Below are 26217 nucleotides of genomic sequence, written 5' to 3' on the forward strand. Positions count from 1 at the left end.
ATGAGTTAAAGGTATTAATTAAATGAATAATTCACTCTAAGGTTTCATGCAAATATTTCACATTGGACATTGTCAAGATTTTGTAAAAATTATTTGCTGGCAATTTTGAGATTGTTTACAGGGTGGACTCTGAAACTTAATATGCATTTGAATATCTACAAACTAAGCCAACAAATGATGAGTTGATTAATCCTAAACTAAATAAATCTGCCCAATGTTCTTCTTTTACAACAGATTGATTCTTGTTTTTATGGAAATGAAGGGATGATGAATGTTGGAAGAAAATATTGCAAATAGTTAAGATGTTAAGCTTGCAGGATGTTTACCGTCAGCATGGCGAACATGCACTGGCAGACGTTGAACGCATGTCTCCAGTTGTGGTAGAGAACCATCCTGTAGTTTTTCCTGACGGTCAGCAGCCATCTGCACAGAGTCTGCAGGGGAGAGATGATCACACGGGTCAGCTGTCTTCATGAGGATTAATAACAGCATTCAGAGAAAATTCAATCAAGTTTTCAAAGGGAAACGAGTCGGTGGTGCTTTTACCTCATAGTCGATTTTGAATTTCTGCACCATTCCCAACTCTATGAACATCCTAAGAGCAGCTGTTACCATGGCGTCGACATCCAGGGAGAAATCATCAAAGGAGAGTTTATCAATGCCCAACTCGCAGACGAGGGGGATGTTAGCAGCCTGTTTCATCACAACGAGAGAAAACAGAGAGGAGGAATGAGAACATGTGTCTACAGAAGGGTGGAGAGGAGGGGGCTCAGAGGAAACGTGCCATTTTGGGATGATGATATGAAAATGTGAAGAGATGCTGATTAAGACTCTGAGGCCAGATTTGGAGGGGACATCACCGAAGGATTTCTGTTTTTTTTTTTTTTTCATTGATAAATGTAGTAGCGGTGCATCTCTTTCATTGTTATTCAAATAAAAATAAGATTTTAATTAACCAGAATTAGGGTGATGCATGACTTTTCTTGTCACCAATTGCAAAAGGCAAATTTCCTCAGTTTTATTCTTTTAAAGCACATATGTCCCGTTCCCCTTCATCACAGCCTCCAGAGCCCAGTTTGTCAGGTCAGTGGGTCTTCATCTTCTCTGACTTCATGGTTCCTGGTGGGAAAATATTAGCCGGGCTTGCTTGTCACCGCATTTCGTACTCCAGCGGAATCCCAGGCAAGTGAACTCAATAAGGCTCCGTATGTAGAGCAGTTATGAAAGACAGTAGGGGTGGGGGGTGGAGGAAGGAAGTGGCGCGTTACTGCTGAATGAGGGGGCTGAAAGATCACACAAGAACACCAGAAACCAGGAATCCTACTATGCTGCAATGGCCACCAGGGAGAATCCTGCACATGAAAGTGCAAGAAAATAGGTCGTATCTATATTTCAGAAATGCCATGCCAATTAAAAATGTAGATCTTCTCAGTAGTTTTATCTTTTTTTAGATAATGAATAGCACATGATTGATTGTAAATTTAAGTAATTCATTTAAAATGGCACAATTTGTTTTTTTTCTCCAGGGAATTGTTTAATGTTCAACAATATTTAGAGAAACCCTCTGTGGGCAGGCATTGCAGATTTGCAATGTTAAAACCTACCTACCTGGTTACTCCACATACGTATTTCATGAGCATTTTTTAACTCAGAAGTACCCTGAAGGACTTAGTTGTTCGTCATTTTATCAAAATTAATTTTGAGCCTGAGAGGGTTAAAATCTAAAAACAGGATGTTAACAATCCCTCTCCAAAGTTAAGACTGGCCTTCTCTCATTAGGGATGAGATATGATATGTATTATTTTATTTATTTTTATTTTTTTAATTAAACTGACATACAAGTTAAAAATTGTGTGAATTATTACTTTTGATCCAGTAATCAGATTTAGCCACATATAAAACAATTATGCAAAATTTAGAAGATTTATCCAATTTAGAGCCATTATGAAAAGTTGATGAAGAGGATAAAAAAAACATTAGTTTGAAGATATATCTTGGTTTTTTTTATGTTTTACCAGATAAAAGTTGTAAATAAATACCACTTGATCTTGTGGCTAGCTAGAAAGACCTCAGTTTGGAGAAATAGCTTTTACCGTAAATCCTCTAATATTGACCTGTATTCAATTAACGGCCGGGTATCATATTTTGGCCGGTGTCGGCGGAGGTGAATAATGGCCGGGTTTTTATTGTGGCCGGGTGGAATGTGGTAACAAGCAAGTATGGGGGGCAGTTGTGTCATCCGTCTCACTTTTGATTTGCCAGTGATAGACCGTGAGGGTAACTTTAACCGTGCAGAGACGAAGAGGAGGAGAAAATTTGATATCAAGTTCAAAGAGAACGTGCTGATTATGCTGCAGAACACTCTGGGGAGCAGTAGGGGTTGTATGAACTAGTCACTAGTCGACTTCACTATAGTGACTTTTTATGCCTGTCATCGACTAGTCGCTGTCACATGATAATGACCGGCAAGATGCAGTCCTCAGAAAAGACAGCAGCCTGCTGTCAGCAGGTGACAAGCTCCTGCGCGTCGGGAGGCAACGCGCTGTGCCAGAGCGTCGGTACTGACACCCGCCGTAAAACGGACATTTAACCTAATTGTGACGTTTTCCCTCTTGCAATTTAACATTCCCCTCACCCCCATCCTAACCTTAACCAGCTTGCGTATGCAAAGCTCTGATTGTTGACGCGCTCCAGACATCTGCGTCCTGAGCACGGCCACAGTAACATTATCAAATCAGGTGTGGCCAACTCAAAAACTAATTTAACAGGCAATCGTTCATGTCGGCTCATTTCCTCTTATGTTTTCTGTCTTTTATTCTTTTATTTGTGCCTGATGCTTTTCGCTGCTGTGGATCGGGGCGCATCACCTGTTTTGTCCTCGGTGACGCACCTAGCAGCATGCACTCCTCTGTTTTTGCGGTCGGTAGATCTTTTAGAACTGCAGTTCAAAGGTAACTCATAAGGTGAATATATATGAACCCAGGTAGCAGTTTTTCTTTAGGATTGAGAGGAGATGCAGGAAGATAATAAACAGGCAGGAAAAATAGTCAAATAAAAACAAGTTAGTTTTTGTACCTGGTGGTTGCAACAAACAGACACCATTGAAGGTAATCAGAAGTGAGGAACAGAAAATGAAATAATTATTTAAATGTTTAGAGCAGCAGGAACTCTGAGAGGCTGCAGGCGCATCAGTGAGTTTGCGGCCGCTGCGCAGGGGGAGGGGGGAGAGGGCTGAAGCAGAAACTACCGTTGTTAAAAGAAGTGTGTTTAACTTTGAAAATGTGGGCACAATTTTAATTGTCAAAAACTCCAGCGAACCTTTAGTTCATTTTGCTCAAATAGAAATTGAGGCCTGCCTCTAATTCTGGTCCTCCTTCCAATAAAGGCCTGGAGCTTGATGAGCTTGAGTAAAATACAGGCCCGGGCCTGTATTAGAAGATTTACGGTATATACAACCACACTGATAAGCTAACTGCTAGTCTGAGGACAGCCAGGAGCTGAATGTTTCACTGCAGTCTTAAAGCCACTCCAGTCTCTGCAATTTCATGTTGGTTCATCAAGATTATTTCAAAGAATAATTATCATCAGCAAAATGGAGCATCGCAGTGCATTCGTGGTTCAAGTTTAGCAAGGATTTCTTTACATTTCTGCCAAGTTGTGAAAAACTGACAATACAAATATCTATAAATTAATGTTTGCGGTAATTATTGTCAAATTTAGAAGATTTAACCCGCTTTAAAATGACTGCTGGTCTTAAATTGTCTTTTGTCACATTGATTTTAATGTTCTTAATATTCTTGCTAATGGAAAGCACATTGAATTGCCTCTGTGTGTTAAATGTGCTACATAAATAAAGCTGCCTTGCCTTGCCTTGCCCTAGCATTTGGTCTATCAGTCCTGTTAGATGTAAACTCAGCAAACAGCTTTAAAGTGACTATGTGTAATTTCCCTGATGGTAGGTACATACCTAAGTCACTGCAAGTAAGCAAGACCTTACCAACGGATGGCTATTAGGGTAAAAAAAAATCCATGGAAACGCAGCCTCCAGCAAAATTTCAAGCACATCAGACTCCCTTTCATCACTGGCAATGAGTGAGGAGGTAAAGAACAATGTTTATGAATAGCAAAAGTTTTGTAATCGTTTCTTACAAATCAGTAAATGTGTTTTGTCCTCACTGGAAGAAAACATAGCGACTAATTTGGTGATGTATATCTGTCAGAGACTTAAACCCGCCCCCATGTATTTTAGACCCAATTTTTATGGTTGATTCATTTTCAACAAAATTTTGATGGACGTTTACAGAGATTAATGGTAAATCTACACATTGTCACTTTAACACAAAAGAAACCTTCTACATGGCTGACATATTCCTCCAATTGCAGCAAATAGAACAACATGGTGAACATCTTGTTACCTTGAATTTGTCCACTTCTGTCTTGGAGCAGGTAGCGTGGTAAGAAAGAACCTGCAACATAATGAACATCATTCAGTTTTATCATTGTTCACATTATGCATGCATGTGTGAGTGTGTGTGTGTGTGTGTGTGTGTGTGTGTGTGTGTGTGTGTGTGTGTGTGTGTGTTTGTGTGTGTGTGTGTGTGTGTGTGTGTGTGTGTGTGTGTGTGTGTGTGTGTGTGTGTGTGTGTGTGTGTAATCCAAAGACCTCCCAGATGAAGCCAACACTTGCATCTGGAGCACTCACAGCAGCAACGTCAACACAGATTTCATCATCGTGTTGCTCTCATTCCCTGTGAGAAATACCTTGCACAGACCTACAGCTGCTTATTTAATCATAAATGCTCATGTTTATTCAAGATTCCCAGAAGCTGTGCACACACACACACTTAGATTTCATCTTGCATTTGTCTCCAACTTTACATTCTCCTTCTCTTTCCAAACGCTAGTGCTAACCACTAGAATGCACCCGAAGGCTCCCTATTGTAATCCACAGACATGCTGTACAGGCTGACTAGTGCTGAATGGTTACATTCTGCAGGGCAGATGAGGGATTGCTTTTCACTGCCTCTCATTAATTTTCAATAAAACCTTTGTGAGAAGGTTATCTACAAAGATAGATCAGCACTTTTTCTTTTTCATGCATAGATTTTTGTGGAAATATGAGCCTAAAAAAAGAAGACCCCTGAGACAAAAAAAAAACAGCACAAAGAAATGTTTATTTTCCACATAGCAGCTGCTGTTTCCTGTGATTTCTGGCTAAATGTGTCACCCTTAAGTATAGCCTGACTATAATTGAACATTTTAGGACAAATGAGAAATAATTTCCTTACATCCAACGCCACCGATTGCTTGGCCCAAGACTTCTTCACTTGGTCGTACATGATTGTGTTGTTGATGCCCAGTCCACAAAATATCACAAAGGCCTTCGAAAGAAAAAAAAATTCAATAAACAAAACATATTCACAAATTCTTGCTGAGAGGATGTTCTACGAAACAAACGGAAAAAATACAGTACCTCAAAAAGACGTTGGTCTGCATCATCAAATGGTTTCCCATCGAGCCTGTTGAGCACCTGAGCGACACCTGTTATTAATAATAATAATAATAATATTTGTGTATTTTTATTTTTGCCCACTGCTAAAGGAGAATGTGTACATGACCAGTTTTTGTTGTAGTAGCTGAGTGATTAATGATTCAAAAGCTACATTCTGAGTGACACACATTATACCGGATGTGACTGGAACCCAGTTCAAGATGGCCCAGCCTTGTTTCTAGAAAACACAAAAACGGCTATAACTCTGAACATTTTTAAGATATTAGGCTAAAACTTGGTTTCATGATCACCCAAGAGTAGTCAGCCCGATAGCTACAATTAGTTGACTTAAAATTAAACTGGAAATGTTCCCCCAAAGTATCTGCCGGCTCCTGATCCGCCATTCTTTTGAAAAAAATGCACTGTATTCTGGGAAATTTTTGACTAAGGCCAGGCTACAAGACACCTGGGTGTTTCCCAATGCCAAGAAACCTTGCTTTGATGTCTTGGTCCCACCCGGTTGCCTAAGAGATACATCATCGGGAGCTGCCAAGGCGTGCTCCAATATTCATGTTCTACCAAGGCATCTGTTCTCTGTTTGTTAGCCGCTTAGCTAGTTGAGGTGTCTTGTAGCCTAGCTTTTGTCAAAAAATTTCCCAGAATACACGGCAGGATATTCAAAAGCCGGCAGCTACTTCGGGGGCAAATTTCAAGTTTAAATGTAAGTCAACTAATTGTAGCTATTGGGTTGGTATGTGAAATGTGTTTTTTAGATCCAAAGCAGTTAGCTATGGTTGGTTAGTTGCTTAGTAGTTAAAGCTGTGGTGGCTAGCAGGTAGTAACCCGCTTACATATTTAACACATATATACACAATTTAAAAAATAAAAGTCTCGTTTTATATTTATATTGAAACATATACGTATAAAATATAATGTTATCTCCCGTGTCACATGACGTTACGTGACCGCCGCGGGAGCCGCTGTCCCGTGACGCAAGTCTGCTCCAATAAACCAATTTCTTTTATCCTCAAACTGGATCTATAGAGCTCCGGGAGTTGACGTCACGTCTCCCGGCATGCAACAGTTCAAATCGAAACGGCGCCATCTTGGCAGGCAGAAGCCCGCAGCTGGGCTATTTGTTATTGTCAGAAAACTCAATCAGACAGGAAATATGGTAGATTCCTGTTGTGCCCCAGGATGCCAGAACAGACGCGGACGGCATAAGGAATGAGCCATCTACAGGATTCCCCAAGATCCGGAGTGCCGCAAACGTTGGATCATTGTAATAAAACGCACTAGTGACCGGGCTAAAATGAAACTGTGGGATCCCGAGAGTAAAGGTTTTTGTTTATGCAGCGACCACTTCATATCAGGTACTTAAACCAACGTTTCCTCAACTGTGTATGGTATTTATTTTAAATGCTTTTATTACGATTCTTAGTGGGCTTCCTGAACTTATTTTGGCGTGGCTTTTTCTGTCTTATTACTCATAGCAACAAGTAAACATCACGTAAAACGTTTCCTCGTGATTTCTGAGTGCTGCCGTTTACGTGTTTTATGATCCCAGCAATTAACTGGCTAAGCTGTATTTCATTTTTAAGCAATTGTTGATCAATTGTCAGATCACACAGAAAAAGCACTTTGGATTGCTATTATCTGTCTCACCGAACGGCTGGGATGAGGATCAGCACCTCCAAATCTGAGACCACGGTTCTCGACCGGAAAAGGGTGGCTTGCCAACTCTGGGTCGGGGGAGAGGTTCTACCTCAAGTGGAGGAGTTTAAGTATCTCGGGGTCTTGTTCACGAGTGACTGAAGGAGGGATCGGGAGATCGACAGGCGGAGTGGTTCAGCATCAGACAGATCCTGAGACGCTTCTGCCTGACATTTTTATTTTATTCACGGAAAAAAATCAAACTAGTGATTTCTCTTGGTGTTCAGTTTATACATTCAAACAGCACAGCCGCTTCACACTCGGCCGCGAAACTACCCAGCAAGAGCTGAAGGTCAGAGCTTGATGAAGCTAGGAGGACCACATCATCCGCAAAAAGCAGAGACGAGATTCTCCTGCCACCAAACTCGACACACTCCACACCACGGCTGTGCCTAGAAATTCTGTCCATAAAGATAATGAACAGAACCGGTGACAAAGGGCAGCCCTGGCTGAGTCCAACCCTCACCGGGAACAGGTCCGACTTACTTCCGGCTATGCGGACCAAACTCACGCTCCTCTGGTAAAGGGACTGAATGGTCCTTAACAGAAAGACACCCACCCCAAACTCCTGGAGCGTCTCCCACAGGGTGCCCCTGGGGACACGGTCATAAGCCTTCTCCAAATCCACAAAACACATGTGGATTGGTTGGGCAAACTCCCATGCCCCCTCCATCACCCTTGCAAGGGTATAGAGCTGGTCCACAGTTCCACGGCCAGGACGAAAACCACATTGCTCCTCAATCTGAGATTTAACTATCGATCGGACCCTCCTCTCCAGTACCTTGGAGTAGACCTTTCCAGGGAGGCTGAGAAGTGTGATCCCCTATAGTTGGAACACACCCTCAGGTCACCCTTCTTAAAGATGGGGACCACCACCCCGGTCTGCCACTCCACAGGAACTGCCCCCGATGACCACGCAATGTTGCAGACATGTGTCAACCATGACAGCCCTACAACATCCATAGCCTTGAGATACCCAGGACGCACTTCATCCCCCACCGGGGCTCCGCCGCTGTGTAGTTGTTTGACTACCTCAGCAACTTCTGCCCCCGAGATTGGACAGTCCATCCCCAGGTCCCCCGGCTCTGGTTCCTCCTCGGAATGCACATAGGTGGGATTGAGGAGCTCCTCAAAGTATTCCTTCCACCGCCCAACTGTAGCCCCAGTTGACGTCAGAAGCTCCCCATCCCCACTGTAAACAGTGTGAGCGAGTTGCTGCCTTCCTCTCCTGAGGCGCCGGACAGTTTGCCAGAACCTCTTTGGATCCGATCGATAGTCTTTCTCCATGGCCTCACCAAACTCCTCCCATGCCCGAGATTTTGCCTCGGCAACTGCCACTGCTGCACCCCGCTTGGCTATCCGGTACCTGTCTGCTGCCTCCGGAGACCCACAGACCAGCCACACCCTGTAGGCCTCCTTCTTCAGCCTGATGGCTCCCCAAACCTCTGGTGTCCAACAGCGGGTATGGGGGTTGCCACCATGACTGGCACCGGCCACCTTGCGACCACAGCTAGCAACAGCCGCCTCAACAATCGCAGAGTGGAACAAGGCCCACTTGGAGTCAATGCCCCCCACTGCTCTCGGGACGCGGTCAAAGCTCTGCCGGAGGTGGGAGTTGAAGACCATCTTGACAGGTTTTTCTGCCAGGCGTTCCCAGCAGACCCTCACTATGCATTTGGTTCTGCCAGGTCTACGCGGCATCTTCCACTGCCATCTGATCCAACTCACCACCAGGTGGTGATCAGTTGACAGCTCCACTCCTCTCTTTACTCGGGGGTCTAAAACATACGGCCGCAGGTCAGATGATACGACTACAAAGTCTATCATCAACCTAGGCTGCCCTGGTACCAAGTGTACCGATGGGCATCCTTATGTTCGAACATGGTGTTCGTTATGGCCAATCTGCGGCTTGCACAGAAGTCCAATAACGAAACACCACTCGAGTTCAGATCAGGCGGGCCGTTCCTCCCAATCACAACCCTCCAGGTCAAGCTGTCATTCCCCACGTGAGCATTGAAGTCCCCCAGCAGGACAATGGAGTCCCCTGATGGAGCACTATCTAGCACTCGTCCCAGGGACTCCAAAAAGGGTGGGTACTCTGAACTGACATTTGGCCCATAAGCACAAACAACAGTCAGGACCTGTTCCCCGACCCGAAGGCGCAGGGAAGCTACCCTCTCATCCCCGGGGTAAACCCTAACACACAGGCAGAGAGTCTTGGGGCTAACAAAAAGCCAACCCCAGCCCTCCGCCTCTCACCCGGAGCAACTCAAGGAGCACTCTCAAAGGAGAGTGTCCAACCCCTCTCAAGGACTTGGGTTCCAGAGCCAATGCTATGTGTGGAGGTGAGTCCGACTATATCTAGCCGGTACCGCTCAACCTCTGCCACAAGCTCCTGCTCCTTCCCCAGCAGCGAGGTGACATTCCATGTCCCAAAAATTAGTTTTCTTGTCCGGGGATCGGGATCGGGATTTATTTTATTCACGGAAAAAAATCAGACTAGTGATTTCTCTTGGCATTTTGTTTGTACGTTCAAACAGCACAGCACTCTATTTAAACTTCTTACATGCAAATCTGTTATTTGTCCATCCATCCATTTTCATCCGCTTATCCGGAGTCAGGTCGTGGGGGCAGTAGCCTGTGTCGAGAGGCCCCGACTTCCCTCTCCCCAGCCACTTGGGCCAGCTCCTCTGGGGAAATCCCAAGGCGTTCCCTGGCCAGGTCCGCTCCAACAGCTTCTGGTGTTTTAAAAAAGTATCCCAGAGGCATGGTAAGGGTTGGAGATGTTTAGTCTATTTAATTACTGACGATTTAAAACTATTTCTTCGGTTTTAAAGTGTGAAGTAAACTGCGACGGAGTAAAATCCAAGCCGATCCCGTTCATTTTGTTTACCTTTGTTGCCTGCTAACATGGCGTCTACTCTCTGAGAGTCACGTGACGTCTGGAGCTCTATAGAGCATTTACAGTGATCCCTCGTTTATCGCGGTAGATGCATTCCAGACCTGGCCGCGATAGGTGAAAATCTGCGAAGTAGGGACACCATATTTACAGTACAGTGTCAGAACCCAAGTTCCCAGGCCAGCCTCTTCCAGCTAGCCGGCCTCCACTATGGACCACAACTCCCAGCATGCCCCTCGCGGGGATTCCCTCCACGTCGCACCTACGTCACAAACCGCGGCTATAAACGGAAGTCGCCTTTCCAGCTCACCACTCAGTCATCGTTTCTTCAGATTCATGATCAGAGTTTCCAACCTACCGATCCATCCCACTAACTATCAGCTCATAGTAAGTTATCTTACTTACTTCTGGAAAGCCCGGCATTTCCGTGTCACTTCGTTGACGCTCGAACGCTCGGGGGTTTCCTAGATTAAATCGTGAGCCAGCGTTTCACCGACGCTCTCACTTCCGCGTCTGTGAAACCACGCTCCCTACAAGCTCAACTCCCGAATCCAGCCGACCAGTCTGACATACAGTACTATATTGAATTATCGTATGATCACATTCTCTTTTTGTGGGTAAAACTCAAGAAAAAAAATTTTTTAATTGGTTTTTTTATAGTTTTATTACAAAAAGTGCATTTTATGATGAAATTGATGAAAAAAACAGGAATTTCTTGATATTTCGCATAGAAAAATACCGTGAATCGGCGAATTTCCCTTGAATAAGGCTCCAAAGAAAAAATCCACGAAGTCGTGAATCCGCGATAAACAAACCGCGAAGTAGCGAGGGATCACTGTATTGGTAGTCTTGGGTATTCCAGTACATCCTGGAACATGAGTGGTTCTTTAACATTCCCCTTTACTTGTTTTATTCTAACAAGACCATTAGCAGCTCAGGTTAGCTTTAGCTGTAGCTCAAGCTAGCATCAGCAGTAACTCAAGCTAGTATTAGCTGTAGCTCGGGCTAGCATTAGCAGATTGGGCAACAAACTGTTTCTCAGCAGCAATTACAATGTTACTAAATTGCACTGGGAAGCAAGTCAGAGATGGCCCACACTTTTTGGCATACTACATCAGCCACCCCAAGCTGCATATATTTTTTATTCCTTTAAAGAAGTCAATCACTTGTTTTTTCTGGTATAAATGAATGCCTCGTGAGTAATTTTCTGTGGAAAAAAAAGCTCTCGCATTCCTGCTTCAAGAGTTAGGAGTTAGTTGGAGTTGTGTGGGGGTTGGAAAATGGCATGAGCTGGAGTCCTTCTCATTAATATTTATTATGAACATCTTGTCTCTCATCTGCTAGCAGCAAGGCGACACTTCTGCTGCTTTTGTTTTCTCTTCTTTCTTGAGTAAAAAATGTTAAGTTGATGTCTTATCGCCACGAATAACTCAAGCTTGAACATGTTGCGGAGTTGCTAATGCTAATGGTTAGCTTGACTAGCTGAGATGTGCTCTGCTATTGGCCGCCAAATTCCTACAGCCATCTGTGGATATGAGCAAAGCTGGGTGAGTCCTAATTTTACAATGTGATGTTGATCTTTTTTAGTATAGCTTTTCCTGACCCAATCATTTCCTAGTCTAATTGTTTTTGGCGGATGATGGCGATAGGGGCTAAAGACTATTTTCAAGTTCAGCGTTCAGAGTGACTGATCATATTTCAAAAATAACAAGTATTACACATCTTCTCAGTGAAAAAGATATTTAAAATAATACTTTCTACACTGATTCAAGTCATTAGGTGGAGTTTTATTTATTTATTTTTTTTATTCAATGAAGGAGATCTAAGGAGACGTGGCGTCAAATTTTGCGTAGCTTCACAAAATCAGACCTGTAGCCAGCACAGCCCTTTTAACCCAGACTTACAGTATATCAAACCAAAGTCATCCTCCTACAGGGGCTGTTTATCAAGACATACCGTAAACAATAATTACAACAAGCATGCAGTAAGCCGAAATTTTATTTAGGTTCAAGGGGGGATTTTGAACATAAGTCAAAGCAACAAAAGATGTCTTTCTTGACTTTGAAATGCTGACTCGGTGCCTGATAAATATATATATATTCAACTAAAAGCAACCTCACAAAACAAAACCCAAAAACAGACCCTAGAACGTCAACAGAAATTTCAAAGAAAATTTTACCAGTTGTGTTTCCACCAAGTCTCGCAATTTTCTAAATTTGCCTACAAGCTCCTTCAGGTGGAAACATTTTGGCTATTTAACTATTCTTGGTTCAACACTTAAAAACACCTCACATAAAAGTCTGTTGTCAGAACCAAACTGTGGAAATAATAGATTTTTGATTGATCAAAAACTTACGTTAAAAAAATCTCCATTTTTATTAAAATCTTCATGCTGTAACTTGTGGAGAGTTTTATGAAATCATATTCAATATATAATAATATATTTAAAAAATAACTATTCCAGCTGCTAATTTCAGAATAAAATGCCATATTTGAATTTTGATTTTAAACGTTATATAAGAGACGTTACATTGACATGAGGACATAAATGTTCTACTTGAATGTTTCCTTCGCTTGAGAATTTCATCTTTGCTGCTTTGTTTGTGTAATGATTTTTTTCACTCAACATCCTCAGGTGCCTCCCACGCACTACATTTCTTTCTCCCCTCACTCTTTCTCTTCCTCATCCTCTTTCCCTCTCCTCTGTCTCTGACAAATCCACTGACACCTACGCAAAGACGCACCCAGGTCTTAACCAACCATCTGCAGCAGATTTGTTGATTGCTTTGCACTCAAATAAAGCTAATGACTTCCTTGCATCAGATCTCAGCAAATCGAGAGGAGGAGCCATCCCTGCTCTGAGCTGCAACATGCAGCACCAAAAACTCCAGACGAACGGACCAATCGTTTATCGATGTCATTTTGCTTTTAGCTCGCGGCTGATCCACAAACACAAAGCGCATACTGGCAGGAGAAGGAGGGAAACTCTTCCTCTACGTGTGGTGTGACGGTGCAGCACAGCACGGATCACAATCTCAGATCAACACATGCTTTCCTTTCACTCTGTTGTTTGCTTCATGTAGCAAAGTGCATGCCTACTGCTTCTGTGTGCGCCAAGTAATTAGCTGTATCATGAACGCAACATGCAGCCAAAAGTGTGTAGGCTGTTTTCCTGTTTGATTTAGTCCCACAAGTTCAATTACTGCACTAAACGCTACATAATTATCTGTAAAATCACATTTTAGACTCAATTTGTGGGAGCGATTTTTTCTCTTTCCTGTTTCACAAGCGAGTATTTCTCATTAGGAGAATGGCACAAGTTTGTGCAAAACCAAAAAGACAACAACAATGTTTTTATTTACAGGACTATTCAGGGACTGCAGTAGCACTCAGCTGCAAGGTTTTCAGCTTTGTTTCATAACATAACAGCGGCATCACACCGGATTATCATTTCTACATTCTGATTGTTTTGTAACTTTTTGCGAGCATGCAGAATGTATTTTGAAAACAGCAAACTCACCAATAATTTGGTGGTTGCTGTTCCATATAGGAACACAAAGCACAGAGCGGATGTGGAAGTCCGAGAACTGGTCTGCCTGGAAAAGCGGAAGAAAAGGTGCAAAATAAACTCTCTAAACATTGTTGCTATATTATTGTAGCAGAAAACCGATGCATTTCAGACTTATTTAAAAATGTTTTTTTTTTACATTTTCTGTGAAGCATTTAGATTTCAAAATTCTATGCTTAAAAGGGACATCTCGTGATGTTTTTAAGTTAAAATAGTGCTATGTTCTATAAAAAACATGTTTATGAAGTTCTTTGAAAAAACAATCCTTTTGACATAAAGAATTAGATTTTTGACATTTCAGTACCTTCCAGAATGAGATCTGCTGCTTTTCCAGCAGCAGTTCTCTCTTGCACATGAGAGGTGTCACTATTCTAATTAACCCGTTTGTGATGTCACAAACAGGGACTTTTTGAAACGGCTTGTATTACAGGTTTTTTTTTTACATTTGGAGTGTTTAGAGGCAGCACTAAAGGACGGAAAAGTTAAGTTTTGCATAATATGTCCCCTTTAAGCAGGAGGATAATCTTTATGACTCTTCTCATATAAAAATATATAACCTGCAGGATAACAGAAGCAGTGACTCTTCTTACTATGAATGAGCTTGCACTTTTTAACTGTTGTTACCTAAGAAGTTGACCTTTTCTAATTGTTGCTCCTTGCTGCTCGACACGAATTGCTGAGGGTATTAAAAAGACTCTTGGATGAGACCAGGTGTGATTTATTACCTCAGCGTCAAAGCGAGGATCCTGGTAGGCATCACTGATGTTGACGGGGAGCCCTGTGGACGCCACCAACTCTGCGATGCTGTTGTTGATCAGCCAGTCTGAGTAAGAGGACTTTTCCATGCTGTCTTTAAAACTATAAGGTAAGAAATCAAGTTGGGAAAAAACGTGATTTAAAAACAAAAAGTACATTTTAACTCTCTCCTGCAGCTTAAAAGTCACTGTATAATGTTAAAATTCAATTATTCATCTTTCAGATTTGAGATCTTTTTTGCTACCCCAGCTTGTTGTTAATGAACATCTCATGCAGTAGATGTCAGAAAACGTCTTTTGCAGCTTATGATGTAATGAAAAGTTAATTGTGTGATTGTCTCCCTCATTGCCAAACGCCCACGCTCTGCCACAGAAGCACCTGCATCACTGCTTACACTTCCTAGCCCTGTTTATTTGAGAAAAAGAGGGGGCTTCACATAGTTTTACCTTCAAACTCTCTGTGTGTGTGTGTGTGTGTGTGTGTGTGTGTGTGTGTGTGTGTGTGTGTGTGTGTGTGTGTGTGTGTGTGAGTGTGTGTGTGTGTGTGTGTGTGTGTGTGTGAAACTAATTTTATCTTTCAAGAATAAAGATAGAAACACACTGATGTCAAATCCTTTGAATCATTTTGATCCAGTGATGCAGCACACGGTGCAGTACTGAATAAACCATTAACTCTTGCTTTCTTGTCTCAGTGTTGTCGTTCCCTTAGTGCCTTCATGCACCTTTTGACGCCAAATTTACTTACTCAATTACAGAAGGCTCCGCCGCCCTCGTTATTCATACGTGAACCTTCATGCTGACAATCCCAGAGATCCAGGGCTTTGAAGCATCAGAAAAGCCAGCAGCGGCTACTTATTTATCAATGTTTTTATTTTCTTGTACATTTTTTTTAATTGTGCTGCCTTAAAGTGCATATCAGTTATGACAAAGTGTGCAAGGGCGAGTGTGAGGAGTCATTTGTCTCCCTTTCAGGGTTGTTTTCATCCATAAACATCCCACACAGTATTAAGCCTGTTCTTCTCCGCTCAGCCATGCCAGTAGCAGGAAAGAAAAGCAGCTTAACCAAATCACACAGGGCTTTAACAGTGTGTCTGCCATTCAGATACACCAAATTATCCTCATATTACTATCAAATAGTCCATTTTAAATGATTCTATAGTCTTTTATTTACATCTTACAGATTCAAAAATGGGCTTAGAAGATGATTCCTGAGAGAAGAGAAAGGCAGAAATGAAAAGCGGTACCTGTTTTCAGTGTCTGCGCTGCATTTAGGGGACAGCAGCTCAAATGACTTTGTAAACTTGACCACCTAAAACAGGTGCAAGGAATGACATCAATATAAATAGATGCAAATTGTGAAGAATGGGCCCGTGCGTGTGCAATCACGCTAACTGATAGATGTTCACTCAGCAGAGAGAAAAGCAGTACCGGTGACTCGATGTCCTCCAGCAGCTGGACGGAGCAGCGCTCACATTTAAGCAGCGTTTGAGCGCGATGCATGATCTTCCTAACAATCTTCTCCAGGTCAGTTTGCTCCTCAAACAAATCATTGACAACCTCCAGGAGGGCCTGAACGACACAGGAAAACACTCTGAATAAATCAATTGTGTGCAGGTGAAAGTGAGAAGCTTTTAAATAAATGTGTTGTGCTTTGCTCAGCTGTTGGAACCCAATCATTATCATCATCCTTACACCATAAACCAACCGGACGATATAACACGATTACTTCCCCCAATAAAACTAAATGAGACCATTCATCTAAGGCAGCGCCGATCCATTTTAATGCACAGGCACATAAAAACCATACAGTGTAAAGGGGCCACTCTTCATTTTTCTCCTCTACTCACAGAACTGTGTTCTTATTATGCTCTGTTCTACTGCATATCACTAGCCACGTTTACATGCGCATATTTAATCGGATTGAATGCCCATTCAGATTGAAAATTCTGCATGTAAACATGTCAATCAGAATATTCTGATCCGATTCGGCCCGATCGGATTGAAATTTCAATCCGATTGAGAGAGGTGGTTTATTCCGTTCTTCATTCCGATTGACGTGCATGTACACAGCCATTCGGATTGTTGGGGTAAAATAATGCCCACTGCGCATGTGTGCAACAGCCAGCGGGCCTCTCCGCTGTCATTTGGACTGCCTGACTTCAAAAATGACGGTGTAATTAACGAGCGGCGGCTTTTAAATCCGACAACAAGCCGTCCCGTTTCAGTAATATTTAATTCAGAACTTGCATTTTGTGGAAGTAAAATAAAAATCTGATTATTGCACAAATCATTCGACAAAGATGTTCAAATCTTTACTGGAAATACGTAGGTTTATCGCGGGGGTTGCAGCGCACGGATCCCCGTTTCTGTCAGCTTTGAACACAGCAGCTTCTGCAGCAGGTGATGGAGACACACTTGTAAAGAACACAGGATAATCTGGGTTTTACAGACCTGATTGGAGGCTGATGTTGGGTAGGAAAACGTCCTCGGTTAAATACTCTGGACGACAGTAAAGTCCGTGTTCGTTAAAAGCACGTAAACGCAGATGACCTGAGATGCGGTTCGTTAATGATGAACACAGGCTTCTAAACTTTCTGAACATCTTCTGTTATTTTGTTTGAACAGATTTTTCTCAACAGTTTCAGCTGATCGTCACATGTTATTAATAATAAGCCACAACAGAGCTCAGTAATAAAACATGAGGCTACCCCCCCCCCCCCACACACACACGCACCCCGTCCCCGCTCTGCCGCAGCGCAACAGCTGTCAATTCAGACCTGCGGACCAGCTGATCAAGAGGCAGAGACATAACCCTCCCTTATTTTAATCAACAATAAAATGCAGCAAAGCATATATCTGCAGTTATTCACTGAAGAAAACGTAACTTCTATGAGCTAAATAAAAATATTAAATTGAATAAATGGATCAGGAAAGCAGGAAGAATAGTTATTTCTGTTTTTACATTTTTCTTTTCGTTTCATGGCGTTTGTTTACAATTTTTCTTTCGTGAAAGGCAACTCTGCGCATGCTCAACCTATTTAATCGGATTAAATGCTTGGTGCATATGTACGCACGGCATGATCGGATCATTTCAGTTCGTGTCCATGTGAACAGAGATTCGGAAATTCCGATCAACCAAGATTTCAATCGGATTGAGGAAATTTGCCACATGAAAACGCAGCTAGTGTATGACATGAATTAGTGCATCTCTTCACGTCCCCGCCCAGATTTAGATCATGACCAATCCCCCCTCCTCTTTTTACAGATCTCAAGAAAGTGCACATGCAAGTCTGCATGCTGCTCTGTTGTTTCCACTGCAGCAGCAGCAGCAGCAGCAAGTGGGCTGCACCTGATCAATACACAGCCTTGGAGTCAGCAGCTGGAGGGGGAGCTGAGATGAAACTATAAACGAGGGGGTCGTTATCCCCGTTAGCCCTTACCCGACTCCTGTCGTACTCCTTCCTTGAGGCAGCAAAGAGTAGAGCGTTGGAGATGGCAATGCCACAGAAGGGCAGATACATCTGCAGAACCTGTAGACACATTGAGAACTTGTATTTAATGTATAAAATGCTTGATAAATCAGTAAATCACTTGATGTGGACACTAGCTCTTTGAACAACCTCAGTTTTGAGAAAAAAATATTTTATTTTGACCAGAGCAATAACTTTATGGTTAAGAAGTGTACTAATTTGGTTTTAAACAACTCTAATAAAAACATCATTTTAGTTCATTCAAATTGTTACTGAGTCCAGTTAGCAGCAACGGTCAGCTGTGGTAGTTCTGCAAAAGCCTGGGGCGCTCCTCATGCAGGAATATCACAACGTTTCCACCAAAATAAGAATGCAATATGAAAGTGAAAGTTTCACATGAATGTTAAAAGGAGAAAATTTCCTTCAACTCCCATTGCCTCCAGTAGCCACAGACGGGAAAACGAGTGGGTCATCAAAATAACCACAGCTCTAGCCTGGCATGCCCTTGTGTGAATATTTAGTTTGGCCATGACCCACAGAAGGAGCTCAGTTGTGGGGTCCAGTCTGTTGTCTTTCAAACTGCCTCAAGATGTAATCGGACATCAGAGCAACAAACAAAGACACATTTTCATCGCTATGTCAGTCAGTCAATGGGGCAGTGTGCCATTCACCATCGAAGAAGAAGAAGCAAGTGCCTACTTCTTTAAATTAAGTACTTAACTACCTCTACCTGCTCATGTCTCAAAGAAAAGCCCAAGTCTAAATCATCCAAAGTTGATGCCAAAGCTGTTTCAAATGAGCACCGTTCCTGAGCTGACGCCATCTTTGTAGTTTTTTTCTGTCACAACTCTGGTGCAAAGCCTGCCCAGTGTCTGTCTACAAACATCGAGCGCTGTGATTGGCTAGACCCAAAACTGTTCAGGCCAGTGGTAGACCTGCCGAGGTTACAATGGCCCATGGCTAGACCGACCTGCAGAACAAAATGTTTTACTGCTATGGCTTGTCTAAATTTCTATTCTAACACAGATCTACGCCACAGGAAAATTTTGCTTTGGACTCACTCATCTTGTCCTGCGACTTCTGCAGCGAGGAGAAAACAGAGCACGGCTCGGCTAGTATAAGCTAACTGTTAGCATTAGCAATTCCACAACATGGCAGAACATATTCAGGCTTGTGTTATTTGTGGAGATAAAACATCAAAGTTGCATTTTTACTCAATAAAGAAAACTGGACCTAAGCATCTGAAGATTTGAGTTGCTGTTAGCAGAGATGGGAAATTGCAGCATCAACAAGTCATCTCCATGCCATTCAGCTCAGCAACTAAACCAGGTGATTTCAATCAGCACAGTGAATGAACCAGCTTCAGTTGCTGAGCAGAACAAAAACATGGCATGGAGATGACTTGTTGATGCCATAATTCCCATTTCTGGCTGTTAGTTAAGCAGAGGCTAAATGTCCCCATATAATGAAAAATAATGCGTAAGACTGAAAATCTCGTTGTTTTCCACCCCCACTCCTCCAACTCACTTCTGCTTCCAAAAACAGGGGTGCCAGAGCTTTTTTCCTGCTGAAAGCAATTATAACAAGTCATTCATTCATACTAAAGTCAACAGCTATTTCTTTGTGACTGTAGCAAATCAAAATATCTTTGGACCTAGCCATTAGCTTGTCAATCTAGCTTTGTTTTTCCAAACTAAAGCTGTTCAAAGAGCTACCTAAAAAAACAAAGGATTTTTTTCATTACCTTTCTACAAAACCTCATTTCAGCTTCATTTTTGTCCACCAGAGCAGCGTTAACATTTTAGGCAAAACAATGAATCAATATAAAGATTGTTTTATAGTTAAAGGCCCACTTTGCAGTTTTACTTGCTTTTAGCACACCCTAGTGTCCATTATTAATTATCTGTGGTTAAAGTGAAAATGAAATAAATCTTCTTGCTGTGCTTTCGTCTTTTTAACACCATAATCTAAAGATCTCCTTAGCCTTTATTAATGTTAACAGGAGTGATTCATCACTAAATCAAACAATTCAGCTGTGTTCATGATCTAAAACATGCAGGATTCCAGCTCCACCATGTCAGCTCCACTCCTCCTCTCCACAGCTCCCTCCACCAGCAGGGACCGGACCGGTGTCGGCACAGGATCTGCTCGGGTGCCAGATCGGCTCAGGGTCCAGCGCCCGCTGATGACGTAACAGTACTGCGAATCTACTCGGCTTTCACACATACATTTTGGAAAGACATCAGCAGTTTTGCTAATAAATTCTTGTTTGTTAACACCTAAATGTTTTCTTTATAATTGTAATTTGTTAATAAAACACCATATTATCTTTGTTCTGTAAAGAATGTGAAACTGCATAAAACCAACATCGGACTGACAAAAAAGAGAACAGTTCTTATATGTGAAGCCATATCTGTTTGTATTAACGTGGAGGTCGTCTGTATATATCCTTAGTTGTTATGTAAATACATTCTTTGATTCAAAATGTTGCTTGGTGTGTTTTAATATAGTTCTTATATTTTATTTTGTCCCGTTTCATCAACATCAAGAGCTTTTGATGGTCACCGTTTAACATTTTTTCTCCAAAAAGTGTTAATTTATGGACTACAGGACTACGACCGCAAATTTGTTCTGACCAAAATCATAACGTGATAATGTAACTTCCGTAAGCTTCATGTTCAGCCAATCAACTACTTTGACGTCATCGGCAGTCGAAGGACCCCGAGCGGATCATGCACCCGAGCAGATCCCGTACCGACACCGGCAAATGCAAAATTCTGGCCACAGAGGGCGGTAGGGGTCTGTGGGACATTTCCTTATCCCTGTAAAGGGTCATATTAGCACATACGGGCTCAAGAAAAGCATTTTAAAATGTGAAAAAGTTGCATAGTATCCTTTTATGAAGAAAAGACTTGGTTAAATATGTTAAATGAAAAAATGTTGCTTTAGAAAGCCACCCAGTACATTCAAAATGATTAAAGGTGTCTGAATAACAGGGTGATACTCTGTGTAGTGTTGACAGGAAATGGCCCTTCATTGACATCACTACTTGCTCGGACAAGTACATCAATTGTACTGACATTTAGCCATTTGACTGAGTGGCCTGGACCCACTGTGACTTGAGCTAATATGAATTCCTGTTTTCAGTCATATTTTCCTCACAAACAGTAAATTATCGTGTGGCCTAATGATGGAAATTCAATCAGTCTTATTAGCTTGGAGTCAAACTAGATTTCTTCTTTCTTGATTTAATATGACAAAGAACATTTCTTAAAAAAACTCACATCCTTCAGCCATTGAGAAGCCGCATTGCAAATTAAACTTAATTTTCAAAAGTGTCACTTCTTAATGCTTAATAATGACATCTGTCATTCGAGTGTAGGTTTTATCCATGTTCCCCAGCTTTGTTGCACAGGTTACAAACATGTGTATTAGATTAACATAATAAATTAAACATATAATTGAGCATGCTGGGGTCTTGCTGGAGATCTGTAACCAAAAGATGGACTGATATGGGTTTTCTATTGCCGATAACGATATGCAGAAGTCAGGACTGATATTTGCTGTCGATTTTTGGGGGCTGATTTTTGTGGTGGCATCTTGATGTTTTCTGCCTTATTTGCATTCTAAATTGTCAGTAATAACAACTGTGACTTTAACCAACGCTCATCTGAACTCTGTGCACTGCTCAGTTGTAAAAGCAAGTATTTAAAGGTCAACTTTACTCATGTTTTGAATACATTTGCAGTATATATATTCATATTACGTAATCGGAAGGTTGCCACAATGTCATTGTGTCCTTGGGCAAGACACTTAACCTCCCTTGCCTGCTGGTGGTGGTCGGAGGGATGGTGGTGCCAGTGCTCGGCAGCCTCACCTCTTTCAGTGCGCCCCAGGGCAGCTGTAGCTACGTCATAGCTCATCCCCACCAGTGTGTGAATGTGTGTGGATGGGCGAATGACTGATTGTGTTGTAAAGCTCCTTGGGGGTTCCTGGACTGTAGAAGGCACTATATCAAATACAAGCCATTTACCACATTGAATCCCAGCCCCTGCATATTTCAGGCTTTAAAGGGTTAATAACCCAACGTAGCCGAAATAAGAGTTTCTCCCCTCAACTTTGGAAAAGTTTATCACAAATAAATACCAGCACTCCTGACCCCTGAACCTTGTGGCCACATCGCTTTTTCTTTCATTTACATTTTCATCTATCCCAAGCCTTTGTGTTCTTTATTTATTTATGTCTTTATGAGAAAAGTATCTCTTCTAACATACATTTTAATTAGTACCGATGCGATTGTTTTGGTTTTCATAACTGCATGAATGGTGCTGAGAAATAATGTGCACATGGTGTTATTTCAGCTGTCCAAAGGAATTCTCTAATAATAATCTCTCAGAAAGACTATGGCCATCAATACCCCCCCCCCCCAGCAGGAGCAGATTCATTAGCAAGCAGGACTTTAGGGATCCAGAAGAGGCCTGCTCTTTCTAATTACATCCAATCAGGCAGCCTGTTACACAAAGTCACATTATAAACAATACTTTGTTCTTTTGCCTAGAGACCTCCAAACTGACCAGTAAAAATTGGTTTAATAAAATAAATAAAAAAATAGGAAGGAAAACAACTGGCCGAAGCCTCAGGGACAGTCAGTTCCTGTAACCTCAATGACTTGCTTTTCCACCAGTGGTATTTTTTATGAATCAAGTCAAGGGAAATTACACAGCCAACACTATTTCTCCAGCTCTCCGTGTGAATAACTAGGTGACTTGCAGAGCTGGGGCTACCATATTCGTTTCACTGGTTAGGCAAAGCCAACGCTGTTTTAGCCAGGACTAGAAGCTCTCGTGAAAAAAAAGTCAGGTTCAAATTCCAAAACGCGAAGGCTGATTCAGCCAAAAACGAAAACAGCTTATGCAGGACAAAGTCAATGATGACTAACATGAATTTAATAAATAACATTATAAGTTTGTATTACTACTATTTTGGACCTGTCAGGCTTCTGAGATCCTTTTTGCTGCTTTAGTGTTTTCACAGTGCTTCGGTCCGTGAATAAATACAAGAACAAAACTGATTGATTCGTTGATTGATTGAAACTGGGATAGAAAAACGTTAATTTGTTTTCATTCATTTAGTTGATTGTAAAGTTATTTCTAAAGTCATAAACAAGATAAAAACTTCCTGTTTTTAAGACTGATTTTATCTGAATATATTTCTGTGTTGACAAAGAGTCTGAAATTCTAAATATTATAAGCAATCATAACAGGGTAGGGTCAAATGCGAAGAAGAATTTATTCATTGGGCCATGACTAATGGGACTTTAACTTTAACATTTCCTAAGTGAATCAAATACAAGGTGATAGCTTTACAGGTGTCGGATTATCTCTGGTTCTATAATCAGTGGCACACCCAAGGCAGACTCAGACCAGTTAGAATGCTGGGTTTGAGGGGTATAACCAAAACGAAAATGGTTTCAATCGAAGACATTCACAACTTTTTCATTTTGAGATCACAACAGAAAAAGAAGACAGCAGCGGTATTGTAGATAGTATGAAAGGCCTATAAACCAGTGAATGACCATAATGAGTGTGTCTTGCTTGTTTTGTCAACTCCGCCTCCTGGTTACTCTTCTATAGCAGCTTCTGAGCGCGCTGCATTAATTTTAAGGGTCGCACACAATTTACACTTCAAATCAATGCAAGTTATGTGAGGTTTTAAACCCCCGAGCACGTCGTTAAAAAGGAAGTATATTCCTGGCCTAAGGGGTTGTTGCTCTCAATCAATGCAGACTGAAGTGTGTGAATGGTGCTTATACGCTTGTGCTTCCATTCCGCTTCATAAGCAACTCCTCTCATTTTACTATTGCTGGTTCTTTTGATTGACATCTTCTGATGTCATTTACTGAGTTACAACCAGTCAGCATGAATTCCACTCAGCGACTCTGCTGGGCTTTCCAAGTATCTACACCTATTCAGGTACTCTGTTGGTGGGCCAGCCCGGTGAAGTGGAAACATGCCAAATAGCGGTAGAGTGTCCGCCCTGGGACTGAGAGATCGGGTTTGAGTCATACCAAAGACTTTAAAAATGGGACCCAATGTCTCCCCGCTTGACACTCAGCTTTAGGGGGTTGGATTGGGGGGTTAAACTATCAAATTGTTCCCACTGCCACTGCTGAAGGTAAGTGGTGCCCCCAGAAAACTTTCATAGGGGTGGCCATGGGGCCAGAGAAAATTTTGGGGTGGCACCTCATGGTAACTCTGGGAAAGTGTAGCCCTGTTGCGATAAATGCTCCTCTAGTCATTTTCATTTTAAAAAAATATTCATATGATTTATTAAAGAATACTGATCTTCCCTGGGTGTGGACAGCCCCCCTTGGGGGCACCACTAGAGCCCACCACTCTGGGTCAAATGCAGAGACGTCATTTCACAATGTGTGATAATGACTAATGGGGCTGTACCTTTTACTGCAATAAATAAATGTTTGCCTTTTTTTATGTTTGTTTCTAAAGTTTGAGGTGAATGTGTTGGATACAAAAGCATTTTGTTTTAATAAGAAAGAAAGAAAGAAAGAAAGAAAGAAAGAAAGAAAGAAAGAAAGAAAGAAAGAAAGAAAGAAAGAAAGAAAGAAAGAAAGGAAAATTGTGATTAAAAAGAAAGGAAAGGGAGAGAGAAAAGGAAAGAGGGAAATCAGTGGATCCCGGAAAAGGCAGAATGAGAGGGTGATGAAGGTCACACAAAGTCCAGCTTGAACAAGTGAGTTTTCAGCTGCTTTTTAAAGGAGACCACTGAGTCCACTGATCTCAGGCTCAGGGGGAGCGAGGTCCAGAGTCTGGGGGCCACAGCAGCAAATGATTTGTCACCTTTGGTCTTTAGCCTGGTGAACTGCACAACCAGTATACTGAAAAGAATGAAGGAGCAACTCACAGCTACAAGCTAAAATATCCCAGATTTACCACGGGGACCAATTTGTAGTGCCACCCCAAAATTTTCACTTGCCCCCCCTTAAAAATTTTCTGAGGGCGCCACTGTCTATCATCTGACACATTTACCTAAGACACCCAGAAATCAGTGAAATCATATGTAAGGTTCAATCAAAGATCTCACAGGAAAAGTGTTTACAAAAAAACACATAATTAACTTCCGTAAGCTTCATACAAAAGATCTATAGACTATCTATAATGGGATTTTGAACAATGCAGGTTTCACACTTTTTATTTCACTTTGGTAAATATTGCCAATACTCATGGTTTATTACACTTTTTTCATTCATTCAAGAATTATCTACAAATGCAAATTGTCATTCGTTTAGGGTTTTTTGGATGGTAGACTAGTGCACCTGTATTTATTTAACCCTTATATGTCCTAAGTGCATTTTTTTGTGCAGACAGACGCATTTTTGTGGTTAATTTTGGCTATGCTACTGCAATGTATCTTTTTGGGGGAGAATGTGTATTTTGGGGGGAAATATAAAAAATCTAATAAAAAATTCCCCTACTCCATTTAATGTAACGCTGAAATCATTTTGTAGCGTTACCGCCCTTAATACATTTTTTGCGCCATTGACTCACATGTAAATCATTTTTTTCTAGTAAGCCTAAATATTATCATATATATATATATATATATATATATATATAATTATTATTCTGTCTGGGCTCCCAGGGCAGTTGCAGACTCAAATTTGAGTTTTTTATGTTTTCCACTAGATTGCGCATTTTTCTTACGTATACCGGGGAAATAACTAATGCTGCATTCAAATAAAAAAATTCTATGAAAATATTTTTATGATCATTTATGACACTCCAATGTGTTTAAAATTCGCCCATAAAACAAATCATCTCGACATAATACACAAAAAATGTTAATATTTTTTCACTTGTTTACATTTCTGGTTATGATCATGCACCTGACAATAAAGGGGTAAATAAATGGGTTAAATCTCAGGAACGCACAAATATTTTATTATATTTTGTGAGGACTGAAGCCAAGGACAAAATTCATGTAAAAAATGGGGAGTTATGAAATATTATATGAGGATGTATTGTGTCTGCATTTTTTGTGCACCAAAAATAAAATTGTGACTTTTTCAGAAAACATGAAATTACACCTAAACTATAAAGGAAGCAAAAACTAATTTTATGCTTATTTGTGACACTCCAAGGCTGGGACAGTTTAACCCCCAAAAAAGTAATCTGAACATAAAACACAAAACATTTATAAATTTTTTTTTTTCATATTTTCACAATTCTAGTATTGATCATAAAACTGGTTATAAAGGGGTTAAATCTCAGAAACACACTCATTGTTTATTATCTTTTGTTAGG

At 41.4% G+C, this 26217-nt stretch overlaps 1 protein-coding gene across 1 annotated transcript in view; it reads right to left on the minus strand.

Annotated features, from left to right (window-relative positions):
• The window catches only part of pde11a (phosphodiesterase 11a), a 54010-nt gene that overhangs the window by 20958 nt on the left and 6835 nt on the right, over window positions 1–26217 (minus strand). Inside the window, exons 3-12 of the mRNA XM_015966448.3 lie at window positions 17867–17956; window positions 15855–15995; window positions 15671–15735; window positions 14397–14529; window positions 13624–13699; window positions 5474–5541; window positions 5289–5381; window positions 4416–4466; window positions 547–693; window positions 327–434 (exon numbers count right to left, since the gene is read on the minus strand). Of these exons, the coding sequence (XP_015821934.1) occupies window positions 327–434; window positions 547–693; window positions 4416–4466; window positions 5289–5381; window positions 5474–5541; window positions 13624–13699; window positions 14397–14529; window positions 15671–15735; window positions 15855–15995; window positions 17867–17956 (972 nt within the window). The remainder of the gene's footprint in view (window positions 1–326; window positions 435–546; window positions 694–4415; window positions 4467–5288; window positions 5382–5473; window positions 5542–13623; window positions 13700–14396; window positions 14530–15670; window positions 15736–15854; window positions 15996–17866; window positions 17957–26217) is intronic.

This window comes from Nothobranchius furzeri, chromosome 14 (assembly GCF_043380555.1).
Source record: "Nothobranchius furzeri strain GRZ-AD chromosome 14, NfurGRZ-RIMD1, whole genome shotgun sequence".
Classification (NCBI taxonomy): Eukaryota; Metazoa; Chordata; class Actinopteri; order Cyprinodontiformes; family Nothobranchiidae; genus Nothobranchius; species Nothobranchius furzeri.